The sequence below is a fragment of the Anopheles arabiensis genome, chromosome 2 (genome assembly GCF_016920715.1).
Source record: "Anopheles arabiensis isolate DONGOLA chromosome 2, AaraD3, whole genome shotgun sequence".
Lineage (NCBI taxonomy): Eukaryota > Metazoa > Arthropoda > Insecta > Diptera > Culicidae > Anopheles > Anopheles arabiensis.
The window spans coordinates 44,359,622-44,379,690 of NC_053517.1; the positions used below are offsets into that span (position 1 = coordinate 44,359,622).

Here is a 20,069-nt window from a genome sequence, read left to right on the forward strand (position 1 = left end):
CAGACGTTACTTGAAACGCTAGCGTAACGTAGAGGGCTGAGCGTTACTTTTCCTAAATAATTCATTATGCGATCTATGAGGTCCCAGGGTGTTTGTCCTGGATAATAACTGGGAAACATTTTATCATTATCATTAACGGAAGCTGGGGAACAATTACCAAATGTACAAACCAAAATGTAAGCATCGCTAGCGGAGCATCGCTAAGTCAGTATACCAAATGAAGTCAGTATCCCAAGAAAATATATAGCATTCAGTTAACAGCATAGATTTTGGAGGTGGAGTTAATTTCTTCATGTTCATAGCACCCTGATAGCAAATCTTGCAGAAAGTATTTGGTGGGTATGAGTTAAATCGAATTAAACAGTTTTGAAGAGTTACACAATCGGTTTGATCTGATACCGGTAGGAACATTTTCATATCATTTGCATAAAACAATTTTTCGCAATCTTGTATAACGTAAATAACATCATTTATGAAAATGATAAAAAGAATAGGGCCTAGAATACTGGCTTGTGGAACCCCGGATGAAATATTCACTGTAATTTGTCTTACACTTAAATTACAGGAGAGCCAATGAACAAGCGTTCTATTTATTCCGTAGCTTAATAGTTTTGAAATTAGCGTTGAGTGATTTACGGAGTCAAAGGCAGCATTTTATACATAGCTATTATAATAAACTCACAAACCTCATGAAAACGGTGTAGCTTTTTTCGCCCAATTCTTCTTTTGAATAATTATCACAAGTGTCAATAAACGAAGCGCATGTGTAGCGGCGATTATTGCTTCAAGAGGATGAGAGGTTTGCTCTAAAAAAAATATGTTTATCAGAAAATTTAGATAAAAAAAACGCAAGAGAAAAATGATTCATTTTAACAAACGCTTCAATCGTTGCTTTTGCGAACGCTTCAAACGGATACGTATAAGTTAAAAAATCACATTCACAAAACGCCATCTCATGTAAATGCACTGAATATACAGCAGTGTGAGTGCTTGTTATGCAAGTAAAATGTTACGCACACCATTCGAAGCCATCATAGACATTTTTTCTCTCAAATAAAACATTTTAATGTTGCGAAAGACACAGCTCTTGAGTAATGTATTGTGGTCCTGAAAAGGACCGTTTTGAGACTCCATTTGGAGGTTTGTTAGAGCACGTTGAATTTAACCTCCAAAACCGTACAGAGTGCGGCCCTGACGCTTCAGAGCATACACCACATCCATAGCGGTGACGGTCTTACGCTTGGCGTGTTCAGTGTAAGTGACCGCATCACGAATCACATTCTCCAGAAATACTTTCAGGACGCCACGGGTTTCCTCGTAGATGAGGCCGGAGATACGTTTCACTCCTCCGCGCCGAGCCAAACGGCGGATGGCGGGCTTGGTAATGCCCTGGATGTTATCCCGCAGCACTTTTCGGTGACGCTTGGCTCCTCCTTTACCCAGACCTTTTCCTCCCTTTCCTCTTCCAGTCATGATGAGCACAGGATTGTACGTTCACGATGTTCACACTTCAAATTGACGATCACGAATGAGCGTTTTCGAGCTCAACGTCCCTATTTCTACTTTTTCATCCACGCATTCCCTCTTGCTCTTAAGATGAGAGAAAACAAGGGTTGGCAAGCGCATAAAAGAGCTCTTGTTCGAGCAGTTTCCTCATTTAACGTTCAACTTTTGTCAAATAAACAAGTTCGCTCCGTGCTCAACGAAACCTACGCTCCCGAAGTGAAATGGCTCGTACCAAGCAAACCGCTCGTAAATCGACTGGAGGTAAGGCTCCTCGCAAGCAGCTGGCCACCAAGGCTGCTCGTAAAAGTGCCCCGGCCACCGGAGGAGTGAAGAAGCCGCATCGTTACCGTCCGGGAACGGTGGCCCTCCGAAATCCGTCGCTACCAGAAGTCGACCGAGCTGCTCATCCGCAAGCTGCCCTTCCAGCGCTTGGTGCGTGAGATCGCCCAGGACTTCAAGACTGATCTCCGCTTCCAGAGCTCAGCCGTCATGGCGCTGCAGGAAGCCAGCGAGGCGTATCTGGTTGGTCTGTTCGAAGACACGAATCTGTGCGCCATCCACGCCAAGCGCGTCACCATCATGCCCAAGGACATCCAGCTGGCCCGTCGCATCCGCGGAGAGCGTGCCTAAATCGTCCATGCATCCGGAAGCGGTCCCTGTCTAAACGGGGCATTTCCTTCTCAAAACGGTCCTTTTCAGGACCACCAATACTGTTGAACATTCCAAGAATTTTCTTTCGATTGCTATTATGAAATTGTACATACGAATGCAAGCCTTCACGTATGTCGTTTTGTTATAACGAGGAAAGTGTGAAAAGGGGGAAAATTTGTTTTAAATAATCAATGTTATGGGAGGTATTTTAACTTTTTCTTGTCAAAGTTTCGCTTTTTAATAGGGCATCTGAGGATTTTGACTATATTGATCAATACTTTATTACCATCTATACCTATGACTATTATACCAACATCGCTGCTTACAACAAACTACGAACGAATAGTATGACTATATATTTTACAACAAATGTTCAACTCAAACAGCTTAACTGATGCTTATACAAACGTAAATTATAATGCTCAAGAAGACGACCCTTCAATCCTTATTAGCAAGTTTAAAATCGAACAAATCTATTACAACATTCGACTCACGACACATAAGCTGCTATTGGTTGCTTTGTCGATAAATTATCCTCGTATGCGCGAGGAAAATTTAATTAAAAAATGATTGTCATACAACGAGCGAAACGACTTCTATTCATAATTCATGATACACGAAACTCCATTTTCAATTTCACCTCGCAAAACGCTTCCAACCAGTGCGGACTTTGTTTTAATGTTTTTTTTTAAACGTGCTAAGGTTCTATTTAACATTAATATTTACAATGAACAACGCAGAACTTTAATGTCAATCACAGCATCATTGTTTCCAATACAAAGTTCGCAAACAAACTTAGGATATGGCTGCGTTTACCTGCACTAATGCCATTTAGTACAGGCAAACGCAACAAACTGAACAATAACGTTGACGAAGACGGACACCCTGAAATTAAAGCGCTAATTCGCTGGTGCAGATGAAACGAAGGATAATTCTTTGTTTGAATGCGGTTTGTGGTCCTGAAAAGGACCGATTTAAGAGAACGAAGCCAATCATTTCAGTGGCTTACTTCGAGCTGGTGTACTTTGTGACAGCCTTCGTTCCTTCGGAGACGGCGTGCTTGGCAAGCTCACCAGGCAGCAGCAGACGAACAGCGGTTTGGATTTCGCGGGACGTGATCGTCGAACGCTTGTTGTAGTGCGCCAAGCGGGATGCCTCAGCAGCAATGCGTTCGAAGATATCGTTGACGAAACTGTTCATGATGCTCATGGCTTTCGAAGAGATGCCAGTATCCGGGTGGACTTGCTTCAACACTTTGTAGATGTAAATAGCGTAGCTTTCCTTGCGGGTCTTGCGCTTCTTTTTCTTGTCGGACTTGGAAATATTTTTCTGGGCCTTGCCAGACTTCTTCGCAGCTTTTCCACTGGTTTTGGGTGCCATTTCGACGGAAAAATTCACTCAACACTGGGACACGATGTGTATGATTCAACGGGTGATTGCGTTCTAGAAAAATTCCGAGCTCTCCGATCGCTTATAACGGGCTGTGAGAGAGAATACGTATCGTGCAGCTCGAAAAATTCCAAACGAGTATCGGGCAGCACGAATAAGCTGCTATATAAGCATCGGTCGGGTCAAAATTGTTCTATTATAAAAAGACCCTTCTCAAGGAGAACATCGTGTTGTTCGTGATCCCTTACAAACGTACCCCAATCAAATCTAACCATGTCTGGCCGTGGAAAGGGAGGAAAGGTAAAGGGAAAGGCAAAGTCCCGTTCCAACCGTGCCGGTCTTCAGTTCCCCGTTGGCCGTATTCATCGTCTCCTGCGCAAGGGTAACTATGCCGAGCGCGTCGGTGCCGGAGCACCCGTGTATCTGGCAGCCGTCATGGAATACTTGGCCGCTGAAGTGCTTGAGTTGGCCGGAAACGCTGCCCGTGACAACAAGAAGACGCGCATCATCCCGCGTCATCTGCAGCTGGCCATCCGCAACGACGAGGAGTTGAACAAGCTGCTGTCCGGAGTAACCATCGCTCAGGGTGGTGTGCTGCCCAACATTCAGGCCGTGCTGCTGCCCAAGAAGACCGAAAAGAAGGCTTAAACGGTGTGACAAAGCTTCCTTCATCTCAAACCCAAAACCGTCCTTTTCAGGGCGACAAATTACTTTGCCAAAGACATTTTATTCGATTTATGCTGTTATGGGAGAACCAGAAGGAAAAAAATCCAGATATATCAAGAACCGTGCTTGAAACTGTGTACAAAATGTAAATGAAAAAATGTGCCGTCCTTTGGCACAAAAAGCATCCCTTAATATTTTCAATTCTGTAACCTCTCGCTACGAATTCTACAAAATGCAGCATATCATAAGCGATGCATAAGATTTTCCAGGTAGCTTGTTCAAGAGGGTTGGTTTTACCATATAAATACAACCAGTGATACCTGCGTGTTGACTTTTTCTGAAAACAGTAAAGGACACTTTTACCTGAATTATCGTTAACCACGGGAAAATGTTGAAAGGGTCGATTGTCGAAAAATGTTGTGCGTTTAGGTAGCCTTAAGTTCTTTGGCTTTCAATATATCGGGAAACGTTGACAATGGCTTTAAAAAGTTGGACCAAAAATTAGGAAGGTTCAAATAAACAACCATACTTATAAATGTTTCCCTTCACCCTTCATCTTAATCACCAGTTACCCAAATTTGTGAAGCATTTTAAAGTGTTTCGTTGTTTGAAACAATAAAATGATTTGCAATGTAGGAATGCCTATAAAATACAAAGTATTGAAATGCCCTAACGCATATGCAACTCCACATTCAATAACGCCATCTAGTGGTGATCAAAGTCCCTGCAACCAGTAGCAACGCCATCTAAATAATTGGTAAAAGTAAGGCTCAGTGATCTACGTTACATATGAGAAGCGTTACATGCCTTTTAAAATTCCCAAGCAGTATTTTTGAAAATTTCATAAACACCCCAAAAGCTTTCAATTTTAGTAACATTTCCTATGATTAGAAAGTATAAAATATTAAAAATATTAATAAATTAAAAATGTATATGACATATAATTATTACCTATTCAATCTATGTTTCCGCCTATTGTGAATAAACTTTACTTTAGGTGCCAGGGCTCTTTTTAAATTGAGGTTAATGAAGGTAGTAAATATTTGTATGTATTTCATTATCCTGCTTTATCAATAGTTGGGAAAATAAATAAATAATCATTTTTAAAAGTAACAATTTTTTATGTGTAAGATTGTTATTATTATAATACGTGAAGTTGTTACAACTCTGATTGCTGTTAAAAATGATAGCCTAATAGTAATAATATTATTTATTTATACTCATGAATTATCAATGAGTGTTATCTTTGCAATTGCTGTTCTTTTTTATGTTTGTTCAAAAATTGTTGCTTTTCTAATTATCATGTAAAACAACGATGATAATCTATTAATTTGCTCATCCACGGCGGTTAAAACAGGCGTTCAAAAATGCTGCTTGGGTTTGTGGTAAACAGGCGTTACGCGTATCGCTAGCGTAACGTAGAGGGCTGAGCCTTATTTTTACCTCAATTTGCTTATCCACGACGATTAAACCAGGCGTTCAAAAATGCTGCTTGGGTTTGCGCTAGACAGACGTTACTTGAAACGCTAGCGTAACGTAGAGGGCTGAGCGTTACTTTTCCTAAATAATTCATTATGCGATCTATGAGGTCCCAGGGTGTTTGTCCTGGATAATAACTGGGAAACATTTTATCATTATCATTAACGGAAGCTGGGGAACAATTACCAAATGTACAAACCAAAATGTAAGCATCGCTAGCGGAGCATCGCTAAGTCAGTATACCAAATGAAGTCAGTATCCCAAGAAAATATATAGCATTCAGTTAACAGCATAGATTTTGGAGGTGGAGTTAATTTCTTCATGTTCATAGCACCCTGATAGCAAATCTTGCAGAAAGTATTTGGTGGGTATGAGTTAAATCGAATTAAACAGTTTTGAAGAGTTACACAATCGGTTTGATCTGATACCGGTAGGAACATTTTCATATCATTTGCATAAAACAATTTTTCGCAATCTTGTATAACGTAAATAACATCATTTATGAAAACGATAAAAGAATAGGGCCTAGAATACTGGCTTGTGGAACCCCGGATGAAATATTCACTGTAATTTGTCTTACACTTAAATTACAGGAGAGCCAATGAACAAGCGTTCTATTTATTCCGTAGCTTAATAGTTTTGAAATTAGCGTTGAGTGATTTACGGAGTCAAAGGCAGCATTTTATACATAGCTATTATAATAAACTCACAAACCTCATGAAAACGGTGTAGCTTTTTTTCGCCCAATTCTTCTTTTGAATAATTATCACAAGTGTCAATAAACGAAGCGCATGTGTAGCGGCGATTATTGCTTCAAGAGGATGAGAGGTTTGCTCTAAAAAAATATGTTTATCAGAAAATTTAGATAAAAAAACGCAAGAGAGAAAAAATGATTCATTTTAACAAACGCTTCAATCGTTGCTTTTGCGAACGCTTCAAACGGATACGTATAAGTAAAAAATCACATTCACAAAACGCCATCTCATGTAAATGCACTGAATATACAGCAGTGTGAGTGCTTGTTATGCAAGTAAAATGTTACGCACACCATTCGAAGCCATCATAGACATTTTTTCTCTCAAATAAAACATTTTAATGTTGCGAAAGACACAGCTCTTGAGTAATGTATTGTGGTCCTGAAAAGGACCGTTTTGAGACTCCATTTGGAGGTTTGTTAGAGCACGTTGAATTTAACCTCCAAAACCGTACAGAGTGCGGCCCTGACGCTTCAGAGCATACACCACATCCATAGCGGTGACGGTCTTACGCTTGGCGTGTTCAGTGTAAGTGACCGCATCACGAATCACATTCTCCAGAAATACTTTCAGGACGCCACGGGTTTCCTCGTAGATGAGGCCGGAGATACGTTTCACTCCTCCGCGCCGAGCCAAACGGCGGATGGCGGGCTTGGTAATGCCCTGGATGTTATCCCGCAGCACTTTTCGGTGACGCTTGGCTCCTCCTTTACCCAGACCTTTTCCTCCCTTTCCTCTTCCAGTCATGATGAGCACAGGATTGTACGTTCACGATGTTCACACTTCAAATTGACGATCACGAATGAGCGTTTTCGAGCTCAACGTCCCTATTTCTACTTTTTCATCCACGCATTCCCTCTTGCTCTTAAGATGAGAGAAAACAAGGGTTGGCAAGCGCATAAAAGAGCTCTTGTTCGAGCAGTTTCCTCATTTAACGTTCAACTTTTGTCAAATAAACAAGTTCGCTCCGTGCTCAACGAAACCTACGCTCCCGAAGTGAAATGGCTCGTACCAAGCAAACCGCTCGTAAATCGACTGGAGGTAAGGCTCCTCGCAAGCAGCTGGCCACCAAGGCTGCTCGTAAAAGTGCCCCGGCCACCGGAGGAGTGAAGAAGCCGCATCGTTACCGTCCGGGAACGGTGGCCCTCCGAGAAATCCGTCGCTACCAGAAGTCGACCGAGCTGCTCATCCGCAAGCTGCCCTTCCAGCGCTTGGTACGTGAGATCGCCCAGGACTTCAAGACTGATCTCCGCTTCCAGAGCTCAGCCGTCATGGCGCTGCAGGAAGCCAGCGAGGCGTATCTGGTTGGTCTGTTCGAAGACACGAATCTGTGCGCCATCCACGCCAAGCGCGTCACCATCATGCCCAAGGACATCCAGCTGGCCCGTCGCATCCGCGGAGAGCGTGCCTAAATCGTCCATGCATCCGGAAGCGGTCCCTGTCTAAACGGGGCATTTCCTTCTCAAAACGGTCCTTTTCAGGACCACCAATACTGTTGAACATTCCAAGAATTTTCTTTCGATTGCTATTATGAAATTGTACATACGAATGCAAGCCTTCACGTATGTCGTTTTGTTATAACGAGGAAAGTGTGAAAAGGGGGAAAATTTGTTTTAAATAATCAATGTTATGGGAGGTATTTTAACTTTTTCTTGTCAAAGTTTCGCTTTTTAATAGGGCATCTGAGGATTTTGACTATATTGATCAATACTTTATCACCATCTATATAACCTATGACTATTATACCAACATCGCTGCTTACAACAAACTACGAACGAATAGTATGACTATATATTTTACAACAAATGTTCAACTCAAACAGCTTAACTGATGCTTATACAAACGTAAATTATAATGCTCAAGAAGACGACCCTTCAATCCTTATTAGCAAGTTTAAAATCGAACAAATCTATTACAACATTCGACTCACGACACATAAGCTGCTATTGGTTGCTTTGTCGATAAATTATCCTCGTATGCGCGAGGAAAATTTAATTAAAAAAATGATTGTCATACAACGAGCGAAACGACTTCTATTCATAATTCATGATACACGAAACTCCATTTTCAATTTCACCTCGCAAAACGCTTCCAACCAGTGCGGACTTTGTTTTAATGTTTTTTTTTAAACGTGCTAAGGTTCTATTTAACATTAATATTTACAATGAACAACGCAGAACTTTAATGTCAATCACAGCATCATTGTTTCCAATACAAAGTTCGCAAACAAACTTAGGATATGGCTGCGTTTACCTGCACTAATGCCATTTAGTACAGGCAAACGCAACAAACTGAACAATAACGTTGACGAAGACGGACACCCTGAAATTAAAGCGCTAATTCGCTGGTGCAGATGAAACGAAGGATAATTCTTTGTTTGAATGCGGTTTGTGGTCCTGAAAAGGACCGATTTAAGAGGTTCATGAAAAGAAGCCAATCATTTCAGTGGCTTACTTCGAGCTGGTGTACTTTGTGACAGCCTTCGTTCCTTCGGAGACGGCGTGCTTGGCAAGCTCACCAGGCAGCAGCAGACGAACAGCGGTTTGGATTTCGCGGGACGTGATCGTCGAACGCTTGTTGTAGTGCGCCAAGCGGGATGCCTCAGCAGCAATGCGTTCGAAGATATCGTTGACGAAACTGTTCATGATGCTCATGGCCTTCGAAGAGATGCCAGTATCCGGGTGGACTTGCTTCAACACTTTGTAGATGTAAATAGCGTAGCTTTCCTTGCGGGTCTTGCGCTTCTTTTTCTTGTCGGACTTGGAAATATTTTTCTGGGCCTTGCCAGACTTCTTCGCAGCTTTTCCACTGGTTTTGGGTGCCATTTCGACGGAAAAATTCACTCAACACTGGGACACGATGTGTATGATTCAACGGGTGATTGCGTTCTAGAAAAATTCCGAGCTCTCCGATCGCTTATAACGGGCTGTGAGAGAGAATACGTATCGTGCAGCTCGAAAAATTCAAACGAGTATCGGGCAGCACGAATAAGCTGCTATATAAGCATCGGTCGGGTCAAAATTGTTCTATTATAAAAGACCCTTCTCAAGGAGAACATCGTGTTGTTCGTGATCCCTTACAAACGTACCCCAATCAAATCTAACCATGTCTGGCCGTGGAAAGGGAGGAAAGGTAAAGGGAAAGGCAAAGTCCCGTTCCAACCGTGCCGGTCTTCAGTTCCCCGTTGGCCGTATTCATCGTCTCCTGCGCAAGGGTAACTATGCCGAGCGCGTCGGTGCCGGAGCACCCGTGTATCTGGCAGCCGTCATGGAATACTTGGCCGCTGAAGTGCTTGAGTTGGCCGGAAACGCTGCCCGTGACAACAAGAAGACGCGCATCATCCCGCGTCATCTGCAGCTGGCCATCCGCAACGACGAGGAGTTGAACAAGCTGCTGTCCGGAGTAACCATCGCTCAGGGTGGTGTGCTGCCCAACATTCAGGCCGTGCTGCTGCCCAAGAAGACCGAAAAGAAGGCTTAAACGGTGTGACAAAGCTTCCTTCATCTCAAACCCAAAACCGTCCTTTTCAGGGCGACAAATTACTTTGCCAAAGACATTTTATTCGATTTATGCTGTTATGGGAGAACCAGAAGGAAAAAAATCCAGATATATCAAGAACCGTGCTTGAAACTGTGTACAAAATGTAAATGAAAAAATGTGCCGTCCTTTGGCACAAAAAGCATCCCTTAATATTTTCAATTCTGTAACCTCTCGCTACGAATTCTACAAAATGCAGCATATCATAAGCGATGCATAAGATTTTCCAGGTAGCTTGTTCAAGAGGGTTGGTTTTACCATATAAATACAACCAGTGATACCTGCGTGTTGACTTTTTCTGAAAACAGTAAAGGACACTTTTACCTGAATTATCGTTAACCACGGGAAAATGTTGAAAGGGTCGATTGTCGAAAAATGTTGTGCGTTTAGGTAGCCTTAAGTTCTTTGGCTTTCAATATATCGGGAAACGTTGACAATGGCTTTAAAAAGTTGGACCAAAAATTAGGAAGGTTCAAATAAACAACCATACTTATTAATGTTTCCCTTCACCCTTCATCTTAATCACCAGTTACCCAAATTTGTGAAGCATTTTAAAGTGTTTCGTTGTTTGAAACAATAAAATGATTTGCAATGTAGGAATGCCTATAAAATACAAAGTATTGAAATGCCCTAACGCATATGCAACTCCACATTCAATAACGCCATCTAGTGGTGATCAAAGTCCCTGCAACCAGTAGCAACGCCATCTAAATAATTGGTAAAAGTAAGGCTCAGTGATCTACGTTACATATGAGAAGCGTTACATGCCTTTTAAAATTCCCAAGCAGTATTTTTGAAAATTTCATAAACACCCCAAAAGCTTTCAATTTTAGTAACATTTCCTATGATTAGAAAGTATAAAATATTAAAAATATTAATAAATTAAAAATGTATATGACATATAATTATTACCTATTCAATCTATGTTTCCGCCTATTGTGAATAAACTTTACTTTAGGTGCGAGGGCTCTTTTTTAAATTGAGGTTAATGAAGGTAGTAAATATTTGTATGTATTTCATTATCCTGCTTTATCAATAGTTGGGAAAATAAATAAATAATCATTTTTAAAAGTAACAATTTTTTATGTGTAAGATTGTTATTATTATAATACGTGAAGTTGTTACAACTCTGATTGCTGTTAAAAATGATAGCCTAATAGTAATAATATTATTTATTTATACTCATGAATTATCAATGAGTGTTATCTTTGCAATTGCTGTTCTTTTTTATGTTTGTTCAAAAATTGTTGCTTTTCTAATTATCATGTAAAACAACGATGATAATCTATTAATTTGCTCATCCACGGCGGTTAAAACAGGCGTTCAAAAATGCTGCTTGGGTTTGTGGTAAACAGGCGTTACGCGTATCGCTAGCGTAACGTAGAGGGCTGAGCCTTATTTTTACCTCAATTTGCTTATCCACGACGATTAAACCAGGCGTTCAAAAATGCTGCTTGGGTTTGCGCTAGACAGACGTTACTTGAAACGCTAGCGTAACGTAGAGGGCTGAGCGTTACTTTTCCTAAATAATTCATTATGCGATCTATGAGGTCCCAGGGTGTTTGTCCTGGATAATAACTGGGAAACATTTTATCATTATCATTAACGGAAGGTGGGGAACAATTACCAAATGTACAAACCAAAATGTAAGCATCGCTAGCGGAGCATCGCTAAGTCAGTATACCAAATGAAGTCAGTATCCCAAGAAAATATATAGCATTCAGTTAACAGCATAGATTTTGGAGGTGGAGTTAATTTCTTCATGTTCATAGCACCCTGATAGCAAATCTTGCAGAAAGTATTTGGTGGGTATGAGTTAAATCGAATTAAACAGTTTTGAAGAGTTACACAATCGGTTTGATCTGATACCGGTAGGAACATTTTCATATCATTTGCATAAAACAATTTTTCGCAATCTTGTATAACGTAAATAACATCATTTATGAAAACGATAAAAGAATAGGGCCTAGAATACTGGCTTGTGGAACCCCGGATGAAATATTCACTGTAATTTGTCTTACACTTAAATTACAGGAGAGCCAATGAACAAGCGTTCTATTTATTCCGTAGCTTAATAGTTTTGAAATTAGCGTTGAGTGATTTACGGAGTCAAAGGCAGCATTTTATACATAGCTATTATAATAAACTCACAAACCTCATGAAAACGGTGTAGCTTTTTTCGCCCAATTCTTCTTTTGAATAATTATCACAAGTGTCAATAAACGAAGCGCATGTGTAGCGGCGATTATTGCTTCAAGAGGATGAGAGGTTTGCTCTAAAAAAAATATGTTTATCAGAAAATTTAGATAAAAAACGCAAGAGAGAAAAAATGATTCATTTTAACAAACGCTTCAATCGTTGCTTTTGCGAACGCTTCAAACGGATACGTATAAGTTAAAAAATCACATTCACAAAACGCCATCTCATGTAAATGCACTGAATATACAGCAGTGTGAGTGCTTGTTATGCAAGTAAAATGTTACGCACACCATTCGAAGCCATCATAGACATTTTTCTCTCAAATAAAACATTTTAATGTTGCGAAAGACACAGCTCTTGAGTAATGTATTGTGGTCCTGAAAAGGACCGTTTTGAGACTCCATTTGGAGGTTTGTTAGAGCACGTTGAATTTAACCTCCAAAACCGTACAGAGTGCGGCCCTGACGCTTCAGAGCATACACCACATCCATAGCGGTGACGGTCTTACGCTTGGCGTGTTCAGTGTAAGTGACCGCATCACGAATCACATTCTCCAGAAATACTTTCAGGACGCCACGGGTTTCCTCGTAGATGAGGCCGGAGATACGTTTCACTCCTCCGCGCCGAGCCAAACGGCGGATGGCGGGCTTGGTAATGCCCTGGATGTTATCCCGCAGCACTTTTCGGTGACGCTTGGCTCCTCCTTTACCCAGACCTTTTCCTCCCTTTCCTCTTCCAGTCATGATGAGCACAGGATTGTACGTTCACGATGTTCACACTTCAAATTGACGATCACGAATGAGCGTTTTCGAGCTCTATTTCTACTTTTTCATCCACGCATTCCCTCTTGCTCTTAAGATGAGAGAAAACAAGGGTTGGCAAGCGCATAAAAAGAGCTCTTGTTCGAGCAGTTTCCTCATTTAACGTTCAACTTTTGTCAAATAAACAAGTTCGCTCCGTGCTCAACGAAACCTACGCTCCCGAAGTGAAATGGCTCGTACCAAGCAAACCGCTCGTAAATCGACTGGAGGTAAGGCTCCTCGCAAGCAGCTGGCCACCAAGGCTGCTCGTAAAAGTGCCCCGGCCACCGGAGGAGTGAAGAAGCCGCATCGTTACCGTCCGGGAACGGTGGCCCTCCGAGAAATCCGTCGCTACCAGAAGTCGACCGAGCTGCTCATCCGCAAGCTGCCCTTCCAGCGCTTGGTGCGTGAGATCGCCCAGGACTTCAAGACTGATCTCCGCTTCCAGAGCTCAGCCGTCATGGCGCTGCAGGAAGCCAGCGAGGCGTATCTGGTTGGTCTGTTCGAAGACACGAATCTGTGCGCCATCCACGCCAAGCGCGTCACCATCATGCCCAAGGACATCCAGCTGGCCCGTCGCATCCGCGGAGAGCGTGCCTAAATCGTCCATGCATCCGGAAGCGGTCCCTGTCTAAACGGGGCATTTCCTTCTCAAAACGGTCCTTTTCAGGACCACCAATACTATTGAACATTCCAAGAATTTTCTTTCGATTGCTATTATGAAATTGTACATACGAATGCAAGCCTTCACGTATGTCGTTTTGTTATAACGAGGAAAGTGTGAAAAGGGGGAAAATTTGTTTTAAATAATCAATGTTATGGGAGGTATTTTAACTTTTTCTTGTCAAAGTTTCGCTTTTTAATAGGGCATCTGAGGATTTTGACTATATTGATCAATACTTTATCACCATCTATATAACCTATGACTATTATACCAACATCGCTGCTTACAACAAACTACGAACGAATAGTATGACTATATATTTTACAACAAATGTTCAACTCAAACAGCTTAACTGATGCTTATACAAACGTAAATTATAATGCTCAAGAAGACGACCCTTCAATCCTTATTAGCAAGTTTAAAATCGAACAAATCTATTACAACATTCGACTCACGACACATAAGCTGCTATTGGTTGCTTTGTCGATAAATTATCCTCGTATGCGCGAGGAAAATTTAATTAAAAAATGATTGTCATACAACGAGCGAAACGACTTCTATTCATAATTCATGATACATGAAACTCCATTTTCAATTTCACCTCGCAAAACGCTTCCAACCAGTGCGGACTTTGTTTTAATGTTTTTTTTTTAAACGTGCTAAGGTTCTATTTAACATTAATATTTACAATGAACAACGCAGAACTTTAATGTCAATCACAGCATCATTGTTTCCAATACAAAGTTCGCAAACAAACTTAGGATATGGCTGCGTTTACCTGCACTAATGCCATTTAGTACAGGCAAACGCAACAAACTGAACAATAACGTTGACGAAGACGGACACCCTGAAATTAAAGCGCTAATTCGCTGGTGCAGATGAAACGAAGGATAATTCTTTGTTTGAATGCGGTTTGTGGTCCTGAAAAGGACCGATTTAAGAGAGGTTCATGAAAAGAAGCCAATCATTTCAGTGGCTTACTTCGAGCTGGTGTACTTTGTGACAGCCTTCGTTCCTTCGGAGACGGCGTGCTTGGCAAGCTCACCAGGCAGCAGCAGACGAACAGCGGTTTGGATTTCGCGGGACGTGATCGTCGAACGCTTGTTGTAGTGCGCCAAGCGGGATGCCTCAGCAGCAATGCGTTCGAAGATATCGTTGACGAAACTGTTCATGATGCTCATGGCCTTCGAAGAGATGCCAGTATCCGGGTGGACTTGCTTCAACACTTTGTAGATGTAAATAGCGTAGCTTTCCTTGCGGGTCTTGCGCTTCTTTTTCTTGTCGGACTTGGAAATATTTTTCTGGGCCTTGCCAGACTTCTTCGCAGCTTTTCCACTGGTTTTGGGTGCCATTTCGACGGAAAAATTCACTCAACACTGGGACACGATGTGTATGATTCAACGGGTGATTGCGTTCTAGAAAAATTCCGAGCTCTCCGATCGCTTATAACGGGCTGTGAGAGAGAATACGTATCGTGCAGCTCGAAAAATTCCAAACGAGTATCGGGCAGCACGAATAAGCTGCTATATAAGCATCGGTCGGGTCAAAATTGTTCTATTATAAAAGACCCTTCTCAAGGAGAACATCGTGTTGTTCGTGATCCCTTACAAACGTACCCCAATCAAATCTAACCATGTCTGGCCGTGGAAAGGGAGGAAAGGTAAAGGGAAAGGCAAAGTCCCGTTCCAACCGTGCCGGTCTTCAGTTCCCCGTTGGCCGTATTCATCGTCTCCTGCGCAAGGGTAACTATGCCGAGCGCGTCGGTGCCGGAGCACCCGTGTATCTGGCAGCCGTCATGGAATACTTGGCCGCTGAAGTGCTTGAGTTGGCCGGAAACGCTGCCCGTGACAACAAGAAGACGCGCATCATCCCGCGTCATCTGCAGCTGGCCATCCGCAACGACGAGGAGTTGAACAAGCTGCTGTCCGGAGTAACCATCGCTCAGGGTGGTGTGCTGCCCAACATTCAGGCCGTGCTGCTGCCCAAGAAGACCGAAAAGAAGGCTTAAACGGTGTGACAAAGCTTCCTTCATCTCAAACCCAAAACCGTCCTTTTCAGGGCGACAAATTACTTTGCCAAAGACATTTTATTCGATTTATGCTGTTATGGGAGAACCAGAAGGAAAAAAATCCAGATATATCAAGAACCGTGCTTGAAACTGTGTACAAAATGTAAATGAAAAAATGTGCCGTCCTTTGGCACAAAAAGCATCCCTTAATATTTTCAATTCTGTAACCTCTCGCTACGAATTCTACAAAATGCAGCATATCATAAGCGATGCATAAGATTTTCCAGGTAGCTTGTTCAAGAGGGTTGGTTTTACCATATAAATACAACCAGTGATACCTGCGTGTTGACTTTTTCTGAAAACAGTAAAGGACACTTTTACCTGAATTATCGTTAACCACGGGAAAATGTTGAAAGGGTCGATTGTCGAAAAATGTTGTGCGTTTAGGTAGCCTTAAGTTCTTTGGCTTTCAATATATCGGGAAACGTTGACAATGGCTTTAAAAAAGTTGGACCAAAAATTAGGAAGGTTCAAATAAACAACCATACTTATTAATGTTTCCCTTCACCCTTCATCTTAATCACCAGTTACCCAAATTTGTGAAGCATTTTAAAGTGTTTCGTTGTTTGAAACAATAAAATGATTTGCAATGTAGGAATGCCTATAAAATACAAAGTATTGAAATGCCCTAACGCATATGCAACTCCACATTCAATAACGCCATCTAGTGGTGATCAAAGTCCCTGCAACCAGTAGCAACGCCATCTAAATAATTGGTAAAAGTAAGGCTCAGTGATCTACGTTACATATGAGAAGCGTTACATGCCTTTTAAAATTCCCAAGCAGTATTTTTGAAAATTTCATAAACACCCCAAAAGCTTTCAATTTTAGTAACATTTCCTATGATTAGAAAGTATAAAATATTAAAAATATTAATAAATTAAAAATGTATATGACATATAATTATTACCTATTCAATCTATGTTTCCGCCTATTGTGAATAAACTTTACTTTAGGTGCGAGGGCTCTTTTTAAATTGAGGTTAATGAAGGTAGTAAATATTTGTATGTATTTCATTATCCTGCTTTATCAATAGTTGGGAAAATAAATAAATAATCATTTTTAAAAGTAACAATTTTTTATGTGTAAGATTGTTATTATTATAATACGTGAAGTTGTTACAACTCTGATTGCTGTTAAAAATGATAGCCTAATAGTAATAATATTATTTATTTATACTCATGAATTATCAATGAGTGTTATCTTTGCAATTGCTGTTCTTTTTATGTTTGTTCAAAAATTGTTGCTTTTCTAATTATCATGTAAAACAACGATGATAATCTATTAATTTGCTCATCCACGGCGGTTAAAACAGGCGTTCAAAAATGCTGCTTGGGTTTGTGGTAAACAGGCGTTACGCGTATCGCTAGCGTAACGTAGAGGGCTGAGCCTTATTTTTACCTCAATTTGCTTATCCACGACGATTAAACCAGGCGTTCAAAAATGCTGCTTGGGTTTGCGCTAGACAGACGTTACTTGAAACGCTAGCGTAACGTAGAGGGCTGAGCGTTACTTTTCCTAAATAATTCATTATGCGATCTATGAGGTCCCAGGGTGTTTGTCCTGGATAATAACTGGGAAACATTTTATCATTATCATTAACGGAAGGTGGGGAACAATTACCAAATGTACAAACCAAAATGTAAGCATCGCTAGCGGAGCATCGCTAAGTCAGTATACCAAATGAAGTCAGTATCCCAAGAAAATATATAGCATTCAGTTAACAGCATAGATTTTGGAGGTGGAGTTAATTTCTTCATGTTCATAGCACCCTGATAGCAAATCTTGCAGAAAGTATTTGGTGGGTATGAGTTAAATCGAATTAAACAGTTTTGAAGAGTTACACAATCGGTTTGATCTGATACCGGTAGGAACATTTTCATATCATTTGCATAAAACAATTTTTCGCAATCTTGTATAACGTAAATAACATCATTTATGAAAACGATAAAAGAATAGGGCCTAGAATACTGGCTTGTGGAACCCCGGATGAAATATTCACTGTAATTTGTCTTACACTTAAATTACAGGAGAGCCAATGAACAAGCGTTCTATTTATTCCGTAGCTTAATAGTTTTGAAATTAGCGTTGAGTGATTTACGGAGTCAAAGGCAGCATTTTATACATAGCTATTATAATAAACTCACAAACCTCATGAAAACGGTGTAGCTTTTTTCGCCCAATTCTTCTTTTGAATAATTATCACAAGTGTCAATAAACGAAGCGCATGTGTAGCGGCGATTATTGCTTCAAGAGGATGAGAGGTTTGCTCTAAAAAAAATATGTTTATCAGAAAATTTAGATAAAAAAAACGCAAGAGAGAAAAAATGATTCATTTTAACAAACGCTTCAATCGTTGCTTTTGCGAACGCTTCAAACGGATACGTATAAGTTAAAAAATCACATTCACAAAACGCCATCTCATGTAAATGCACTGAATATACAGCAGTGTGAGTGCTTGTTATGCAAGTAAAATGTTACGCACACCATTCGAAGCCATCATAGACATTTTTTCTCTCAAATAAAACATTTTAATGTTGCGAAAGACACAGCTCTTGAGTAATGTATTGTGGTCCTGAAAAGGACCGTTTTGAGACTCCATTTGGAGGTTTGTTAGAGCACGTTGAATTTAACCTCCAAAACCGTACAGAGTGCGGCCCTGACGCTTCAGAGCATACACCACATCCATAGCGGTGACGGTCTTACGCTTGGCGTGTTCAGTGTAAGTGACCGCATCACGAATCACATTCTCCAGAAATACTTTCAGGACGCCACGGGTTTCCTCGTAGATGAGGCCGGAGATACGTTTCACTCCTCCGCGCCGAGCCAAACGGCGGATGGCGGGCTTGGTAATGCCCTGGATGTTATCCCGCAGCACTTTTCGGTGACGCTTGGCTCCTCCTTTACCCAGACCTTTTCCTCCCTTTCCTCTTCCAGTCATGATGAGCACAGGATTGTACGTTCACGATGTTCCAACTTCAAATTAACGATCACGAATGAGCGTTTTCGAGCTCAACGTCCCTATTTCTACTTTTTCATCCACGCATTCCCTCTTGCTCTTAAGATGAGAGAAAACAAGGGTTGGCAAGCGCATATAAAGAGCTCTTGTTCGAGCAGTTTCCTCATTTAACGTTCAACTTTTGTCAAATAAACAAGTTCGCTCCGTGCTCAACGAAACCTACGCTCCCGAAGTGAAATGGCTCGTACCAAGCAAACCGCTCGTAAATCGACTGGAGGTAAGGCTCCTCGCAAGCAGCTGGCCACCAAGGCTGCTCGTAAAAGTGCCCCGGCCACCGGAGGAGTGAAGAAGCCGCATCGTTACCGTCCGGGAACGGTGGCCCTCCGAGAAATCCGTCGCTACCAGAAGTCGACCGAGCTGCTCATCCGCAAGCTGCCCTTCCAGCGCTTGGTGCGTGAGATCGCCCAGGACTTCAAGACTGATCTCCGCTTCCAGAGCTCAGCCGTCATGGCGCTGCAGGAAGCCAGCGAGGCGTATCTGGTTGGTCTGTTCGAAGACACGAATCTGTGCGCCATCCACGCCAAGCGCGTCACCATCATGCCCAAGGACATCCAGCTGGCCCGTCGCATCCGCGGAGAGCGTGCCTAAATCGTCCATGCATCCGGAAGCGGTCCCTGTCTAAACGGGGCATTTCCTTCTCAAAACGGTCCTTTTCAGGACCACCAATACTGTTGAACATTCCAAGAATTTTCTTTCGATTGCTATTATGAAATTGTACATACGAATGCAAGCCTTCACGTATGTCGTTTTGTTATAACGAGGAAAGTGTGAAAAGGGGGAAAATTTGTTTTAAATAATCAATGTTATGGGAGGTATTTTAACTTTTTCTTGTCAAAGTTTCGCTTTTTAATAGGGCATCTGAGGATTTTGACTATATTGATCAATACTTTATCACCATCTAGGGATCCGTTGTTATTAATGTCCAAGAATTTTAATTTATTTTCAAATTTTGTAGACCTGTCCTTCAGTGTACCGAAATGTACTAGCGTCATTCGAGATTGCATTACGTCTAATTTTAGGAACACATAGTTTATAAGACATTAGTTTTAATTGTGTATGTAGGCCATGGAGGCTCGATACTCTATAATAAATAAATAAATAAATAAATAAATCTATATAACCTATGACTATTATACCAACATCGCTGCTTACAACAAACTACGAACGAATAGTATGACTATATATTTTACAACAAATGTTCAACTCAAACAGCTTAACTGATGCTTATACAAACGTAAATTATAATGCTCAAGAAGACGACCCTTCAATACTTATTAGCAAGTTTAAAATCGAACAAATCTATTACAACATTCGACTCACGACACATAAGCTGCTA

At 41.2% G+C, this 20,069-nt stretch overlaps 11 protein-coding genes and 1 pseudogene across 11 annotated transcripts; 5 read left to right on the forward strand and 7 right to left on the reverse strand.

Moving 5' to 3' along the window:
- Window positions 1-1,106: 1,106 nt before the first annotated feature.
- LOC120893328 (histone H4) lies at window positions 1,107-1,517 on the reverse strand. The gene has a single exon (XM_040295133.1). The coding sequence runs from the start codon at window positions 1,471-1,473 to the stop codon at window positions 1,162-1,164; it is 312 nt and encodes a 103-aa protein (XP_040151067.1). The 5' UTR covers window positions 1,474-1,517; the 3' UTR covers window positions 1,107-1,161.
- A 135-nt stretch (window positions 1,518-1,652) lies between these two features.
- Window positions 1,653-8,152, forward strand: LOC120898338 (annotated as a pseudogene).
- On the reverse strand, window positions 3,143-3,616 carry LOC120893321 (histone H2B). Its single transcript, XM_040295126.1, has one exon. The coding sequence runs from the start codon at window positions 3,535-3,537 to the stop codon at window positions 3,163-3,165; it is 375 nt and encodes a 124-aa protein (XP_040151060.1). The 5' UTR covers window positions 3,538-3,616; the 3' UTR covers window positions 3,143-3,162.
- LOC120893316 (histone H2A) lies at window positions 3,731-4,535 on the forward strand. The gene has a single exon (XM_040295120.1). The coding sequence runs from the start codon at window positions 3,820-3,822 to the stop codon at window positions 4,192-4,194; it is 375 nt and encodes a 124-aa protein (XP_040151054.1). The 5' UTR covers window positions 3,731-3,819; the 3' UTR covers window positions 4,195-4,535.
- Window positions 6,827-7,237, reverse strand: LOC120893329 (histone H4). The gene has a single exon (XM_040295134.1). It carries the CDS (start codon window positions 7,191-7,193, stop codon window positions 6,882-6,884), a length of 312 nt encoding a protein of 103 aa, XP_040151068.1. The 5' UTR covers window positions 7,194-7,237; the 3' UTR covers window positions 6,827-6,881.
- A 713-nt stretch (window positions 8,153-8,865) lies between the features above and the next one.
- On the reverse strand, window positions 8,866-9,325 carry LOC120893315 (histone H2B). Its single transcript, XM_040295119.1, has one exon. It carries the CDS (start codon window positions 9,269-9,271, stop codon window positions 8,897-8,899), a length of 375 nt encoding a protein of 124 aa, XP_040151053.1. The 5' UTR covers window positions 9,272-9,325; the 3' UTR covers window positions 8,866-8,896.
- A 164-nt stretch (window positions 9,326-9,489) lies between these two features.
- Window positions 9,490-10,267, forward strand: LOC120893312 (histone H2A). Its single transcript, XM_040295117.1, has one exon. The coding sequence runs from the start codon at window positions 9,552-9,554 to the stop codon at window positions 9,924-9,926; it is 375 nt and encodes a 124-aa protein (XP_040151051.1). The 5' UTR covers window positions 9,490-9,551; the 3' UTR covers window positions 9,927-10,267.
- Window positions 10,268-12,493: 2,226 nt separating this feature from the next.
- On the reverse strand, window positions 12,494-12,969 carry LOC120893330 (histone H4). Its single transcript, XM_040295135.1, has one exon. It carries the CDS (start codon window positions 12,923-12,925, stop codon window positions 12,614-12,616), a length of 312 nt encoding a protein of 103 aa, XP_040151069.1. The 5' UTR covers window positions 12,926-12,969; the 3' UTR covers window positions 12,494-12,613.
- Window positions 12,970-13,079: 110 nt separating this feature from the next.
- LOC120898341 lies at window positions 13,080-19,626 on the forward strand. The gene is made up of 5 exons (XM_040304067.1): window positions 13,080-13,577; window positions 15,298-15,648; window positions 18,365-18,563; window positions 18,652-18,670; window positions 18,871-19,626. Exons 1-5 carry the CDS (start codon window positions 13,173-13,175, stop codon window positions 19,319-19,321), a joined length of 1,425 nt encoding a protein of 474 aa, XP_040160001.1. The 5' UTR covers window positions 13,080-13,172; the 3' UTR covers window positions 19,322-19,626.
- LOC120893296 (histone H2B) lies at window positions 14,520-15,075 on the reverse strand. Its single transcript, XM_040295101.1, has one exon. It carries the CDS (start codon window positions 14,996-14,998, stop codon window positions 14,624-14,626), a length of 375 nt encoding a protein of 124 aa, XP_040151035.1. The 5' UTR covers window positions 14,999-15,075; the 3' UTR covers window positions 14,520-14,623.
- Window positions 15,218-16,209, forward strand: LOC120893310 (histone H2A). Its single transcript, XM_040295115.1, has one exon. The coding sequence runs from the start codon at window positions 15,280-15,282 to the stop codon at window positions 15,652-15,654; it is 375 nt and encodes a 124-aa protein (XP_040151049.1). The 5' UTR covers window positions 15,218-15,279; the 3' UTR covers window positions 15,655-16,209.
- LOC120893331 (histone H4) lies at window positions 18,289-18,685 on the reverse strand. The gene has a single exon (XM_040295136.1). It carries the CDS (start codon window positions 18,653-18,655, stop codon window positions 18,344-18,346), a length of 312 nt encoding a protein of 103 aa, XP_040151070.1. The 5' UTR covers window positions 18,656-18,685; the 3' UTR covers window positions 18,289-18,343.
- Window positions 19,627-20,069: the final 443 nt, after the last annotated feature.